Source organism: Melospiza melodia, chromosome 1, assembly GCF_035770615.1.
Source record: "Melospiza melodia melodia isolate bMelMel2 chromosome 1, bMelMel2.pri, whole genome shotgun sequence".
Classification (NCBI taxonomy): Eukaryota; Metazoa; Chordata; class Aves; order Passeriformes; family Passerellidae; genus Melospiza; species Melospiza melodia.
The window spans coordinates 52,677,258-52,691,683 of NC_086194.1; the positions used below are offsets into that span (position 1 = coordinate 52,677,258).

The 14,426-nt window shown below is 42.8% G+C and overlaps 1 protein-coding gene across 3 annotated transcripts in view; it reads right to left on the minus strand.

The window, feature by feature from the left end:
• Positions 1–2,575: 2,575 nt before the first annotated feature.
• The window catches only part of BLVRA (biliverdin reductase A), a 29,243-nt gene continuing 17,392 nt past the window's right edge, over positions 2,576–14,426 (minus strand). For all 3 annotated transcript variants that reach the window (XM_063158061.1, XM_063158069.1, XM_063158056.1), the window contains exons 3-7: positions 13,420–13,539; positions 12,697–12,794; positions 11,164–11,271; positions 10,589–10,760; positions 2,576–5,774 (exon numbers count right to left, since the gene is read on the minus strand). In XM_063158061.1, the coding sequence (XP_063014131.1) occupies positions 5,501–5,774; positions 10,589–10,760; positions 11,164–11,271; positions 12,697–12,794; positions 13,420–13,539 (772 nt within the window). In that variant the 3' untranslated portion in view covers positions 2,576–5,500. The remainder of the gene's footprint in view (positions 5,775–10,588; positions 10,761–11,163; positions 11,272–12,696; positions 12,795–13,419; positions 13,540–14,426) is intronic.

A 14,426-nucleotide genomic window follows, 5' to 3' on the forward strand; every position in this document is an offset into this window, starting at 1 on the left:
CTGCTAATGATTAATTTAGCATTTTAAAATTACTTTAACTTATTTGTTACTCAAATAACACCCATGCACAGAACATCAGAAAGCCATAATTTGTTAATTACTTATTCACTGTCTTGAGGCAATCTAGCTGTTTTAGAGTCATGTTCCTGGATTCTTTGTAGGTTGACTTTTATCAGGGAAAAAGGTTGACTCACTGGAGGTCAGGCAGGATGGCACAGTACACCAGGTGTGGTAAACAGGAACTCCAGAAGGCAGGTTGTACCAGCAGCAGCAGCTAAATCAGAAAGGCGGCTCACACACAACATGATCTAACATTCCCTGAGTAAGAAGTTTTAGAAAAGCTTTTTGAAGTAGTAACCTAGATGAAGTGATTTTTATTAGATCAGGATACAGTTATTTTTATAAGTTTTAGCATGCATTTCTGCAGGCTACTATTCAGATCTTCTGATGATGGTAATTTTATTTAAATTGTTAGTTTTAAATTTCTCTGCTTATTGACCTGCATATAGCTGGGCTCCAGTAAGGTGTGTTTATTGCCAAGATGTGGAAGCCAAGCACAAACCTGGGGCTTTGTAACTGGTAACACCACAATGGTCCCTGCAGCTTTGTTGCCATCACAATGCAGCAGCCCTGTCACTTATGTCATGTTCAAGGGTGAGAGAAAAGCTGTCTGTTTTACTCAGGTTGGCTCAGTAAGAAAGCACGAAAGCACAGGTTGGGAGCTGTGTTTCAGTTCCCTTTGCAGCCCAGAAGTGTAAACTGGAGGAAGTTACTGCTGATGCTGCTAAGGCCAGGAGCCAAAGGAGTGCTTCAGGTGAGCTGTGGGTGTGTTTCCCTGGCCTGGTGAGTTAGCCCAGTGCTGCACCTGGGCCACTCAGCTCTGCTGAGAAGCTGTGCACATCTGGTCAGATGAAATTACATTGCAAGCCAGCCCTTGTGCTAACAGAGGTAGCTCAGCCAGAGTGGCTCCAGTGTTTTGTATTGATCCAAATTGTACTGCATGGACATCTTCTGTTTGCCCATCTCAGGGCTTGGTTCTTCTGGATTGGGGATGAAGTCTGCTACTGATAATACCTCTGCTACATCCCTTCTTTAAACAAAAATTCTCATGGGTTTCCCAACAGAGTCCTGTAACTTTATTTAATTCAGCCTCTACAAATAGCAGCTTACAGCACTTAAAGCTAACCAAATATCTCTCTATCTCTGTCAAAAACTGGGGTTATCATCTTACTGGAGATCCTTAGCTTCCTGGTGTTGTGTTTTATTACTGTTGCACAGAGCACATCACATGCCTCAGGGAGCAGTAAGTGCTGCTGCATGAATTACATCAGCACAGAGCGCTGCCAGTTTCCCTTTGGTGCATCACTCACCTGCAAACTGGGAGGATGTCCAAGGCCCTGGATCATACTGCACACCTGAAGGAGTCCAACATCTTGAATGACAGCTGAAAATAGATGTACACTTCAGTCTTTACCACCTTGACCCCTCTGCAAACTGCTGGAGGAGCTGCAATCCAAGCTCAGCCCTGCAGTTTCACTCAGATGCCATTCTGAACACGCTATTCCTTTTAAAAAGCTGGTTTTGATGCAGCAGGACCATTTGAAAAGCAACCCCAGTCTGCACAGCTGCCAGCCCTGGCCTTCCCCTTTCCTTGTCCCTCTGATCTGCTCAGGGTAAGGTTCCAATGATGTCCTCCTCATAAATAATCCCAGCTCAAGCAGCTCCTGTGGAGTCCCCTGGTATTCTTTGCCCTCCCCCTGATCCCACCTCCCATGTTCCCATACTGTTCCTGATAACCCTAAGTAATCACAAAGTTAAATCAGACCCTGTTCCCAGGACCCACAGAACAAGCTCTCAGGTTGATCCCAGAATGATACTCATCTCTCCATCTCAGCCAGAACTTTTTGCACAGCTTTCCAGCTCCTCATACCAATATCTAGTTTCTTTGTTTTTTGGAAATTTTCCATCCCCATGACCTCTAGCCCTCTGAGAAGGGCTTTGGGTCAAACCACTGTTTCCAGGTTTCAGCTAGCTTGCTGCAGTTAGTGATTCCACACCTCTCCTCTGCCAGAGTCAGTCTCCAGCCTCTGTCACGAAAGGAACATCTCCACGTGGGAGCATTGTGCATCATAGCACTTTCCAGGAAAACTCACAGCACCAGGCAGTAAACAAGGTTCCTGCAAAGGAATCCTAGTGTTCCACAGGAGTAGGGTGATTTCCAGCAGAATGAGTAGAAAATCAGCTGTATCTAAAGAATGGAATATAACTGCTCATGTCATATCTTATACTTGCCTTTCCATACCTCTGTGTCTCTGAAACTGTCTGGGTTCAGGAATTTTGTGGGAGAGCTCATAAGGTGAGGTAAGGTCACAAATCCTACCACACCTGTATGCAGAACTTTGAAATAGGAGAAGGAGGCAAATGAGGTCTTTGGGATGTTATCACAGCCTGTAGACCCTGGCAGGATTTCACAGGCCTTGAGGAGTGAAAAGGGAAAAGGGCCAGTTGCAACAGAGCCACTTTCAGCACAGGCAATGGGAACTGCTAATGAAGGACAAAGGGAACAAAAAAAGAATTATTACCAGCTCCAGTATTTTATTGGTGAGTTAAACATCTGGTTAAACAATACATACATTTGGAACTAGACATCCAGTAGCTCCCACATACAAACAACCACGGTACCTTGGCAAATTCACGGGGCAGAAGGAAAAGCCATTTAAAGGATGCAGGCTCCCAGGAGCAGGACAGGCAGCAGTAGGTAAGCAGGTCAGCTGGAAGGAATGGGAGGGGAATGAAGGAGTGTGGGATATCCAAGCTCGAGGCATCTGCCTTCCCTAGCTCAAATTAACCAGCTGATTTCCCCAGGTGCTCTCTACAGAAGCAAGCTTCTCCAGAGGACAATTCACTGCACAATTTTATACTGCTGCTCTACACAGCTCCCATGAATTTGTTTCCTAGGGAAATACTGCTCTCACCAGCAATTGCAGAGCATGCTCAGGGAGATGTGCTGACTAATTCTGATGCCTAGAGATGTGTGAATCTCCTTTCCCTTTTCCCTCTCTCCCCAGCTACCCATTATGAGTTAGCATGTAAACAAGTGGCATTCACCCCATATTCACAGATCAGGAGTTTGTCAAGGAACAGGAACTTTCACTGGCTGTCATACCTAGCAGACACACACAGAAGATTCTAATTCATTCCAGTCCCAATTTTTGTTTGTGTTTTGCCAAAAATCCACTTTTCTCCCTTGTAGAGCATCAGATCTGCCCATGCCATATCCAACACAGCAGCACCCTGTGAATGCTCAGTAAGGTATCCATTTGGGTGGACAAGCACAGATCTGCCTGCAGAAATCAGCTGCCAGCTCACACGGGTCTCAATCCACTGAAGGCAACACAAGAATTTTCATTGATTGTAACAGATAGGGTAGATTTAAACAAATGTCACATGCAGAATTCATTCACACATCAAGCTCCAGTCATTGCTAAAATCTGACTGATTTGGGAGAAAATTGTACAGATTTTTCTTTCTTGTTTCCAGCAGACTGAATTGTATCCAACTCCTGAATGAACATTTACCCAAACGAAGACTTAATTGTCAATATTGACTAGCTGCAATCATGTATACATTCACAACATATAAGCTCCCTTATTAAAAAATTGCCCAAATGATAAAATAGAAAAAAAATACTATTTTGGTTTGAAAGAACAATTGCACAGACTGAAGTTGGCTTCTCTATTAATACAGCACCAGCAGATGCTCTAATTAGAAAGTAGAAGGCAACCAGAGGAATTGTTAATAGCACTGTGCAGTGCTTAGGCTTCTAAAACTAAAATGCTTCTTTAGGGAAGCGATAATGTTTTCATATGTGATCCTGTGACTACACTAAAAATGCTAAAGACCCATTCCCACAGGTGTCATATGCAATAACCTGGGCTGGTTTTGGCTGGGGTAGAGCTAATTTGATTCAGAGCAGCTGACATGGGGCTGTGCTTTGGATTCTGCTGGAAACAGTGTTGATAACACAGGGATGGTTTCGTTATTGCTGTGTTTGCACAGCCTCAAGGCCTTTCCTGCTTCTCACCCCACCCTACAAACAAGAAGGCTGGGGGTGCACAAGAATTTGGGAGTGGGCACAGCCAGGACAGCTGACCACAAAGCAATATTCCATACCTTTTGGCATATAAAACTGGGGAAGGAGAATGAAGGGGGGACATTCAGAGTGATGATGCTTGTTTTCCCAAGTAGCTGTGGTGTGTGATGTAGCTCTGATTTCCTGGGAGTGGCTGAACACCTGCCTGCACTGAATGAATTCCCTGTTTTGCTGTGCTTGCACGTGTAGCTTTTGCTTTATCTGTTAAAGTGTCATTATCTCAACCCACCTTTTTTCCCCCCTCACTATTACCTTGCTGATTTTCTCCCCCACCCCACTGAAGTACAACAAGCAAGCAGCTGCCTGGTGCTTAGCTGCCAGCTGGGGTTAAACCACGACATAAACACACGGATGTATTTGCAAATTGCTGTTTTCTACAATGCTATTCTAAATTCATCACTATTCCCAATTAATTTCTCTGTTTCCAGGACTGCATTAGTGATTTTCTTTTCTTAAATGCAAAATATTTATTATTTTTTGCTATGATCCACTCCCATGCTGAATTAGAACACAAAGGAAGGAGAATAATATGCTGCTTCCAGTACAAAACCAAAAATATTTAGGTTCAATAGAGAGCAGGCAGGCAATGCATTAGTTCAATGCATGTTTCTCATCTCTGCTGGGAAAAGATTTCTACATCAGCACAGGGCACCAGAGAAACTGAATGAAATCAACATCTCTCTACCAAGAGACAAGATTCTTCTTCTATTCTGGTTTGATAGCAATACAGATTTCATTTGACCATAGTTGACCTCTAGTGTGAAAACCAGGCACCCCAAAAAACACACAAACCACCCCCTCCCAATACCTAACAGGCAAGACTAGTAATTAGAGCAAACACACAGAACTATTCAGGGCAATTGGAAGAAAGGTCAAGACTGTGGTGGCACAAGTTCTGTATTTCAAGTAAAGAGGTGGAAAACTGAACTGGAACTTCATTCTCAAAAATAGTACATGAATACTGTTGAGACATTTCATTTCCAGATATATCTGGAATGGGGGGACGGACCTTGGGAGAGAGAATTATATATATATAGTATTTACAGTCCTGCAGGATCTACTGTCAGGGATATTCCCAGCTGAATCACAGCAAAGCTTGCTGTTGCTATGTTCCTAACTACCTGAAAGGACAGGGATGCATCAGAGCAGAGGAATTGCTTTGCTCTGGTGCAAACCAGAAGGCACAGGGTATTGCCCAGACTCTCCCAGAACACCTGGAAAGCCCAGGAATCACAAGTACTCAAAAAGAAGGTAATGAAACAGAAATAGCAACTGCTTGATGACAACTGTGAGTTCTAGCCCTACAGCTTTTCTGTCTGCCATGTTCTTCCTTCCCTAAGAGCAGTCTCAGGAATAGATTTTCTCTGGCTCCTCACAGTACTGCTGGATCACCTCGGCAAGGTCAAGACACCGCAAAATTCGCCATTTCTCAGCAGCCAGCTCCTCCTTGGAGACCTGGCCCAGCAGTTTCTTGGCAAAGAGGTTCTGATCCTGCATGAAAAGGCCCACGGAAGACCTTGGGGCTTCAGGAAAGTTCTCCAGGCAACCACTTGTGAAGCAGAAGTTGATTTTCTTTTCACGTCTCATCCCTGGTCCTCTTTCTTCAATCCAAGTCAAGGGTCTAGTGGGAAGGAGCAGAGAAAAACTATTAATTAAGAAATTGAATCAACAATTCTAATTCATTTGTGTTGTTTTCTTAGTATTTACAGAAAATACTCTGATAAATGCAACATTTTTGAATATCAATTATTGCATACTTAGGCAATGTGTCCTGACCAACATGCCTTGTGGTTATAGAGCTCAACAGCAGGTAACAGTCTTAACTCTGCCACTGTTTCACGCCATGACTTTCAGCACGCCGTCTAGGCTCTGTCCAGCTTGGTTTTCCCTATGCACAAAGTGAAGCAAGCAACATCAAGCCAAATCGTAAGGAAGAGGGAAGTCTGTGGGCTGTTTGTTTGTGGACTTGGATGAAAAGTACAGTTAAATGTCCAAATATTTTGTACATCATTCAGTCACAACTAAACTCAAAAGGCCCTCAAAGTCTAGTTATGCCTCCAGCAAGAACAGATTTAAGTCGCACGGGTACATAATGATGACCCAGGTGCTACTATGTGAGCTGAGCCCCAGTGAACAAATTCACTGACATAGACACATGTGTCCATGCTCTCTGAACTTTTAAAATTTTTCATTCTCATCACTGGGAGCATTGTGCTGATCCTAAAATTATACCTACACAGACTCTCAAGCAGGCCTTTCTTAATCAGAGCAGAGTCCTGTCTTACACCAACACAATAGCACAGTTTCCAAACCAAGCCTGGTGGTATTGGCTATTGACTTGCATAGCTCACACCTTCCTTCCCAAATTCCTCTCTTGTCTGAGAGAAAGGAGCCATGGGACATGCTGTGCCACTTCAGGGGTCTTAACAGACTCCTAGACCCAACACTGCAATGCCTTTGAGGAATGGCCCTCAACATCAGCCACAGTCACAATGCTCCCTCTCTGGTCTTTTGTCAGCTGCCTGAGCCGTACCACTGCCTTTCTGCAGCTCATTCATCAGCACTCACTACTGCCTGTGTTTAGAGGATGCACATTATTTTTCTTACTTGGTTATTGATGGCCCTTCCAAAGTCCTTTATGGCCTACTTTAGTCTGCCACTCACAAATTATGAAGGCATCAATAGCCTGGAAGAATAAATTCTGTCTCCAAGTCCTGCCCATTAAATCTTCGGTATCATTAGAACTGGAAACAAAGTCCTTGTCAATCTGCCCTGAACACATTCTGCAGAATGCTCAGCTTAATGTTTCTGCACCTCTCATCTTTTATGCTCTTGGATTCAGTTTCTATATTTAAATCATATCAATTATTCTTTGCTCACCTGTACTTCCACATCTCCACCACCTCCCCTACAAATTAAGCATGGTCAGATGAACCTGACTGAACAGAATAAAACAAGTGGGGGGGGAAAAAAATACCAAAATCACAGCCTGCAAAAATGCCCCCCAAAAAAATCTCAGAAGACTAATAAATGCAAAGGCACCATGTGTTTTAGGAAGGCCCAGGACTGCATGTCACTGCAAGCCAGAAGGGTGTTTGTGTTTGGGGGGCATATTGCTCAGTGTTTGCTGTGTTCCCATCCTACTTCCCCGAGGTTGATCTGGGTCAGGGGCAGGCAGCTGAGCAAGCTGGGCTTTGCTCTGACTTGACAGAGCTGGTTTTATATTCCTATGATAGTAAAGAGTCACAGAGGGTTCAGGCCACTGTTACTCAAAGCTGCTTTATCTCAGGTGGGTAGACATGAAGAAACCCCTGGGCAGGCACAGGCAAAGATTTCCATCATGTAATAGCAAAGAGCTCTTGATATGATCCAAAACAGGCCCTGTCAGTGCAGGATCACCTCCCTGGGGTGATCCAGAGTAGATGCACACCAGTGATCAGGCTCAAGTGTATGCCTTCTACTCTAGCTTGGGAAGCCACTGAACCAGAAGCACAAGCATGCAGAGCAGGCAGAATTTATTCCAAGTGATTAGAATGACTGATTTAGATCAGTGAGGAGGAAAATGTTGGATTTACTAATAGATCTATCTTCCTCTGCAATTGGATTTTTAGCCACATTCCCAAAGAGAGGTTAATTCTACTTGATTGGTAAGCAAAATGTATCCATTTTTAAATAGCAACAACTTCTACTCTGAAATAAGCCTCCTGTTTTTCTATAAAGATAAGTATGTTGCAAGCCCACACATTATTTAAGCAATTTTGTAGCTTAAGAAACAGATTTGTATTTTTTATCAGAAAATTGTGAAGGGCTGTCGCTTTTTTCATAGACAATTTATCCACTTTCATTAAAGATTTGTATCAAAGTATTATCTGGCTACAGATACATTTAGTTATTTAGAAGCATTAGTAGAGCTACTTACAGGCAACAAATCCAACGTTTTTGATATAAGAATAAAGCTGGGTTACATACGTTGGGTAGTTGAAGAAAAAGAACATTTAATCAAGCACTAACAAACCACCTTTATACTGACTGCAAAGCAAACGGTCTGCAGCAAAGAAAACTCCCTGATTTTCTATGGCCATTTTGTATTTCCAAAATGTAAACTGGTAACATTTTCTCAGCTACACTGATAGCATTTTGTCAGCTACACTGAAAAAGTGGAAAACTTTTTTTGCTTTTCTAACTCCTTTTTCCTCAAATAATGAGTGAACCTCGCTGGACTGCAACAGCTCAACAAACCAATATGAAGACAACACTCTTTGTACTGCCAGAGGAATTAAGCTGGTTTCATGCTTGAAAGAATTCTGGGTCCACTCAACTTAAAATTTTATACAGGGACTTCTGCAGAAAGCATCTGTGACATCATTTTCTATGAACGTTCAATTTGAAGATATTTTATTAGACTCTGTAAGCTTAGCTCTCCATAAAAACATAACTTCAAATGTTTCTTGTCAGTATATGTTTAGGAAATGTCTTCAACTTCTTTTAAACATTTTCCTTTTAACTCTTTGAAAATGCCAATATTTTTAATTCATTGTTAAATCAATGAGAGGCTCCCTTAGCTTGGATAAGAATTTGACAATTGGACCCTATCCCTAGTTAACATTAAAAGAAATGCTGCCCAAATCATTATCTCTCCAGCTTGCACTAAAAATTGATTTCTGACATTTGCTGAATCCAAGCTTTGTAATGCTGGGACAGGAACTGCAGTCCCAGACCAGACGCGCTGTCAGTAGAGGCTTGGCTCTTCCTGGATTGCTCAATGCTGTACCACAGAGAGGCTGTCAGCTCAGCTGTCTTGGACACACAACAGAGGCAGAGGTCATTTCTCAAATAGCTGGGTGCAGGCATTAACACACACCTCCAAAATCCACCCAGAGCCAGACAGGCAGCGAGGGTGGGCTGTGCACTTGAGACAGACTATACCCTTTATACAAATCCCTGCTTAACAAGCAGAACACAGGCTCCTGCATTCTGCACCTGCTGTATTTTCCAAGGCGGAAAATAGGATGAATTAACCTGATTTCTCAAGGTTACTGTATTATGTCTTTCAAAAAAGGATGGGATAGCTCTCATGAAAGGTACAGACCTTTCCCATCCTTCAGCAAAATAAAGGTTGGGAAAATTAGATCTGCAACACCACCACCATTACTGCTGGGCTATAACTTCACTTGACAGAGAGTGGGCCAAATTCTCCACTGCAGTAACTCCCCTGACGTCAGTGGGGGAAGGTCAGCAGGAAATATGGCCCCAGCACTGAACACAATACAGGAACGCTATGTAATTTTCCACCCACCCTAAATTATCCCAGGGGCATAAAACTGACTGTCCCTGAAGTTATTAAAACACTTATGGTGAGAAAACATTGGTCCATACAAATAGTAGTGGCCAAGAGAAGCAAATATTGGTTAGTGCAGAGGAGCAGGGAAAAAAAAAACATCCAGAACCTGCTCTGTATGCAGCAAATATCATACATAGCAGCTAAGGACTACCCAGGAGACAGGACAGCCAGGGAAATGTTTAAACCACCCGCTAGTTCCATCTGCTGGATTTAGTTCAAAATCTCACCCTATCTAGATCTTCACAGCTACTTATGTTACTAGCAAATTGCTAAGAGGGTAAACAGAGCTTGTATACAGAGTTCTGTTCTCTCACAAGTGCATTTCAAAAGGAATTGGAAATGCTGTTTTATTTAAAGAGAGAGGAAGATTGCTTAGACAAGATGATAATCCCAAGATAAACTGCAATGGGTTTGTAGAGTGGCTGATGAAATGCTTAATGTGGTGAAGTTGAGAGTTTAAAGGAGTCCTGATTATTCACTCCTCAAATAGCTAGTCCTTCAGGTTACTACTTTAACTACATATTTATCTAAAATGCTGGGCTAGGTTTGGGTTTCTTAAGAGGTCTATCAGCATATCTGCAATCAAAAAAGAAAGAAAAAAAAAAAAAAGAACAAGGAGTTCCATCACCACTGGATAATTTCTCTCTACCTTTTCATATCAGATAATTCTCAAATTGTATCTGGTTGCTTTAAACTGATGTTGTAAGTAACTTCAACTTATTTGAAAGGACATGAACTTTGCACAGATGGCCCAGAATGACCAAACCTGAGAGTTTCTACCACTCTCTGGACCCAGCTGAGTAGTCATGCAACAGAATGAAATACTGGGGACTTACTTCATAGTTATAATATACAACTTTTTAGCAAGGCTATTAAAAATATCCTAGTTGACAGGAAGGATATTGTCACCACATAATAAAAGGGAGATCAAACTCACTATTATAAAATGCATCTTTAAAAGATATGTACACTTTCACGCCAGCCTCCACCCATTCTGCTTCCACAAGAGGAGAAGGTAATGCAGAATTCCTGCAGGCAGAAGTCCTGCAGATGATGAGGAGCCTGGCTCACGTGCTGCCACAGACATTACTCACTTCTTGTTTGCTGTCTGAAAGTGAACAGTCATTCTGGAATAATTCTTATCCTTCTGCTTCTCTCTGGTGGCAGAGGTAACAGTGAGGTCTCCAAAGAGGTCAATTAGCCATGTCAGACGGGCAATTCCACTGAAAGCTGGGAATCCTGATTTGTTTTCATCAAGGACACTGCCTGGTGGAATAGAAACTCTTGAGGAACAGGAAACAAAATAATGTCTTCTGCATAGGAAAGGATGAAGAAACTGCAGTGTTGCAGGCTTAAAGATCAGGGTGTAGAAAGGTCAGTGGATGGACTGAGTAGGAAAGTCAATAAACACATTTAATGTCGAAATGGGTCAGATGACAAGCTGTGGCAGAGAAGGCTGCACAAAGTACATATACAACAAACCCTTCAGGACATGTTGAGGACAGAAGTGTGTATGTGGATTCAACAAGGGAATTATCCAAAACCAGCACCTGTGTCTCTACTCAGTTTATAAACAGTCCTGTGTGAAAGGACTGAATGAAGTCTGGCAGCACTGGTATCCCTGGGGAGCAAATCCAGATGGACTTTTGATTTGTTCAGAGCTACTGACCTGTGAAATGCAATGTTCCCTTCACCAGGTCTTTCCCAGCCACCTCTTTTTTCAGCTGCTTGTATTCTTCAGTAAGAAGTTCAATATGCTCCACATGGAGTACTTTACCTGCCATTGAAATAACAAAACAAGACAAAAACCACAAAAAAAAAAAAAATCAGGACAGATTAAATAAAAGTTTTCTGTGTGAATCAAAGTCATGTCTGAACAGTAAAGGCTTCACTAGCCACCAGCAGGAACTTACACAGAAATAATCATGCATGGCTCACAAAGTGATGTCAGGAAGAAAATCAAACATGGAAACATGGGCCCTGAGCTGAAGCATCAATTTGGGTTAAGGATTTTCAGGAGACAACCAATACAGAGACTGCAGGAACAGCAGCCACTATGTTTAACAGAAACTCTGTAATGAAAGCCAGCACCCAGCTAAGGCTGAAACTTGAGCCTTCAGAGTAAAGGATGGATTAATTCTTGGCCTCTTTCCCCTCACATTTCCTTGTTCTACATTTTTCCTCCCAGGCCAGTAGGAAAGAAAAAGAAAGGGGAAAAATAGCATAATGCTCAGACCCAGATTGGAACAATATGTTAAGGAATACCTCCCTCCAACTGCAATGAATTGGGCTACTTTGAAATAGAGGTTATCCACTACAAGTTAAATGTGTCCTTCATTCAGTATGTGTTTTTCTGGAAGATTTCCAGGAGAATCATTGTAGATTGCTGGCAGTAACTGCTGCTGCTTCAAAAAAAAAATAAAAAGCCATAAATTCTGCTCAATGGGAAACCATTTGGTGAGCAACAAGGCAGTAACTGGTGTTGGTACAGGGAAACAGCAAAGCAGAAATCCTACACCTCCACTGTTTCAGGACAAAAGTCACAAAGGAGATCTTTAAAAAGCAGTGGTATAAAAAGTGCAGTTTGTCCAAATGATTTGCACTCCACTTCTGCCCAGCACTGCTCTTCCCCTTGCAGCCCCATTTATCCCCACTGGCCCCAGCTGAACGGCCAGCTTCTGACCCTTTGCACCATTGGGATGGGACCACACACTTTCTGGAAATAAAGAGATTTTCCTTATAGACAAGCTGTCTTTCAGACAGGAATGCCTTGCTAGCCTACAGCAGCATGAGCAGCTGTGTGAGCCAGCACATCACAAATGCTGGAAGCTGGGAGAGCTGTCTGCAGTTTCATTTCCAGGGAGAGAGAGGACAGGGAATTGCACAAGTTCAATAGCTGCACTCATGAAGTGCTTTACTATCACAGTGACAGAAGTTTTCCTCTTTAACTCTATTCTAAATGTCACAAATAGAGGCTAGAGTTTTTGTGAGGGCAAACATACCCTACTCCTAGCATTGAAGTTTGTCTGTTTGTTCCTCTGTTGACACAAGTCTTACATCCTAGACTGGCACATCTCTGAGACAGTCATACTACCTTACATGTGATGACTAAAAGTAGGCTGGAGACTTGCCTTTGAGTTCAGTGGCTTTGGTGCTACCCAACAGGTAAAACTGCTTACATGCTTGAGAACAAACGTGTTACCTTTCTGCTCAGCCATCTCCCAGAGCTCATGGGCTGCCTTAGCAGACAAAGCCATGGGGTACTCAACAAGGACATGTTTCCCAGCTTCTAAGAACATTCTGAAAGGGATAAAAGATCAGCCATTAAAAAGAATATTATCCTAATCCTCTCTCACCATGCAAGCTGCTTCTCATTCCCACAGCCAGCTTCACATGGAGACGTGCACAACATGGAGTAACAGAAATAAATGGCAACTTTCCTAGGAATGATGGTGTGGTGGATATATCATGCACTTAAACAGCAGGGGAGTGGGGTTTTAATTCTTCTTTTGGCACAGAATTCCCTCACTCACCTACATCAAGTTGCTAAAATGCTACAGCATTTAGCACTGCAATTTCTGACTTACCGACATGTAAGCAGTTGGAGTGGGGCACTGGACTACTCTTCCACAATATAATCTGTAAGGAAAGGCTTTAAATCCTGTTTTAAGCTGCCTGTCCATCAAACACAGGCCTAGAGGTGCAGAAATGGAATTACTTGGGAAATTAATGCATCTTAAATCCTACTCTCTTCCAGGGCTTACTGGTGCTCTAGGGAACTCACTATCATTCACTTCAGGCTTCTAGTCTGGCAGTCTTTCCTCAGTGTTCATATCTTCTCCTGCAACAGCTTTACACAGCTCCTGTGTGCTTCTAAAATAGAGGGGAAAGGGGAAAAAGAGCAGGGGGAAAACCCCCAAAATACCTGATGGTTTCTTCATGGCTTTTATTCTCTGTGCTGATGAAGGCTGCATGGATGTCTTTGTTTTTCAGAGCATCTTCCAGGCTAATCTGCTTAGCCTCATTAATATTGCCAAAACTTCTCCTGTACATTTAGCATAAATACAACCAGAGCATAACTGTCACAGTCCATTCTTCCCAAGCACATGTTGCATAGCAGTACTTAAAAATTGTTCCCATGGACCACTGTCTCACTGAGTTCAATCAGGGTATAACAACCAATTTTTATCCAGGATGGGCATGAGCACTTACAGACAAAAGTGAAGAGAAGAGAACCAAAAAAAATGGACCACTGTGCAGGTGGTGGTATCAGTCCAGAAACTGGCCTGCTATTGAACTGTCACGTCCTTTTTGGTTCTGGTGTGATGGTTTTGAATAACCATTGTTACCAAAGAGATGTAAAAGAGTGACTTGAAAGAGGACAGTGCTCCTAAGGGAGAACTCCCCACCATCCTGGACAAAGTGGACAAAAGCAATGGAGATGGCAGGGATGCACACAAACTGCAAGCACAGACAAGCAGGAGAGGGACAAAGCAGATGCTTGGCTGTGATGGCTTACCTTGCAACACACACAGCATGCCAGTGCTAAGGGGAAAGCTCTCTTGGGCAGTAAGCTGAGCACAGCTCCAGCTGAAAATGAAAAACACAATCCTTCCAAAAGCCCTTTGCATTACTACTGGCTGGAACAGTGTTAGGACAGGTGACAGAGGGCAGGAAGGCAGGCTACAAGCAGGACTTGAAAGCAAAGACAGGTGGTGATTGTGTGTGATGGGGATGCAAGGAAGATTTCTGTGAATCGTGCATTTTAACAGCATTGTTTCCCACAAAAAACCAGTGGTAGAAACCCTATCTTCAGTGCTCTTCAAGGTTACCTGTAGCACTGACAGAGGCATCAGAGAACCAAAAATGTATTTGGCAGGAAAATAAAGTGGGTGACCTGATCAGTCCTTTCTGTCTCAAACAATGCTGCAC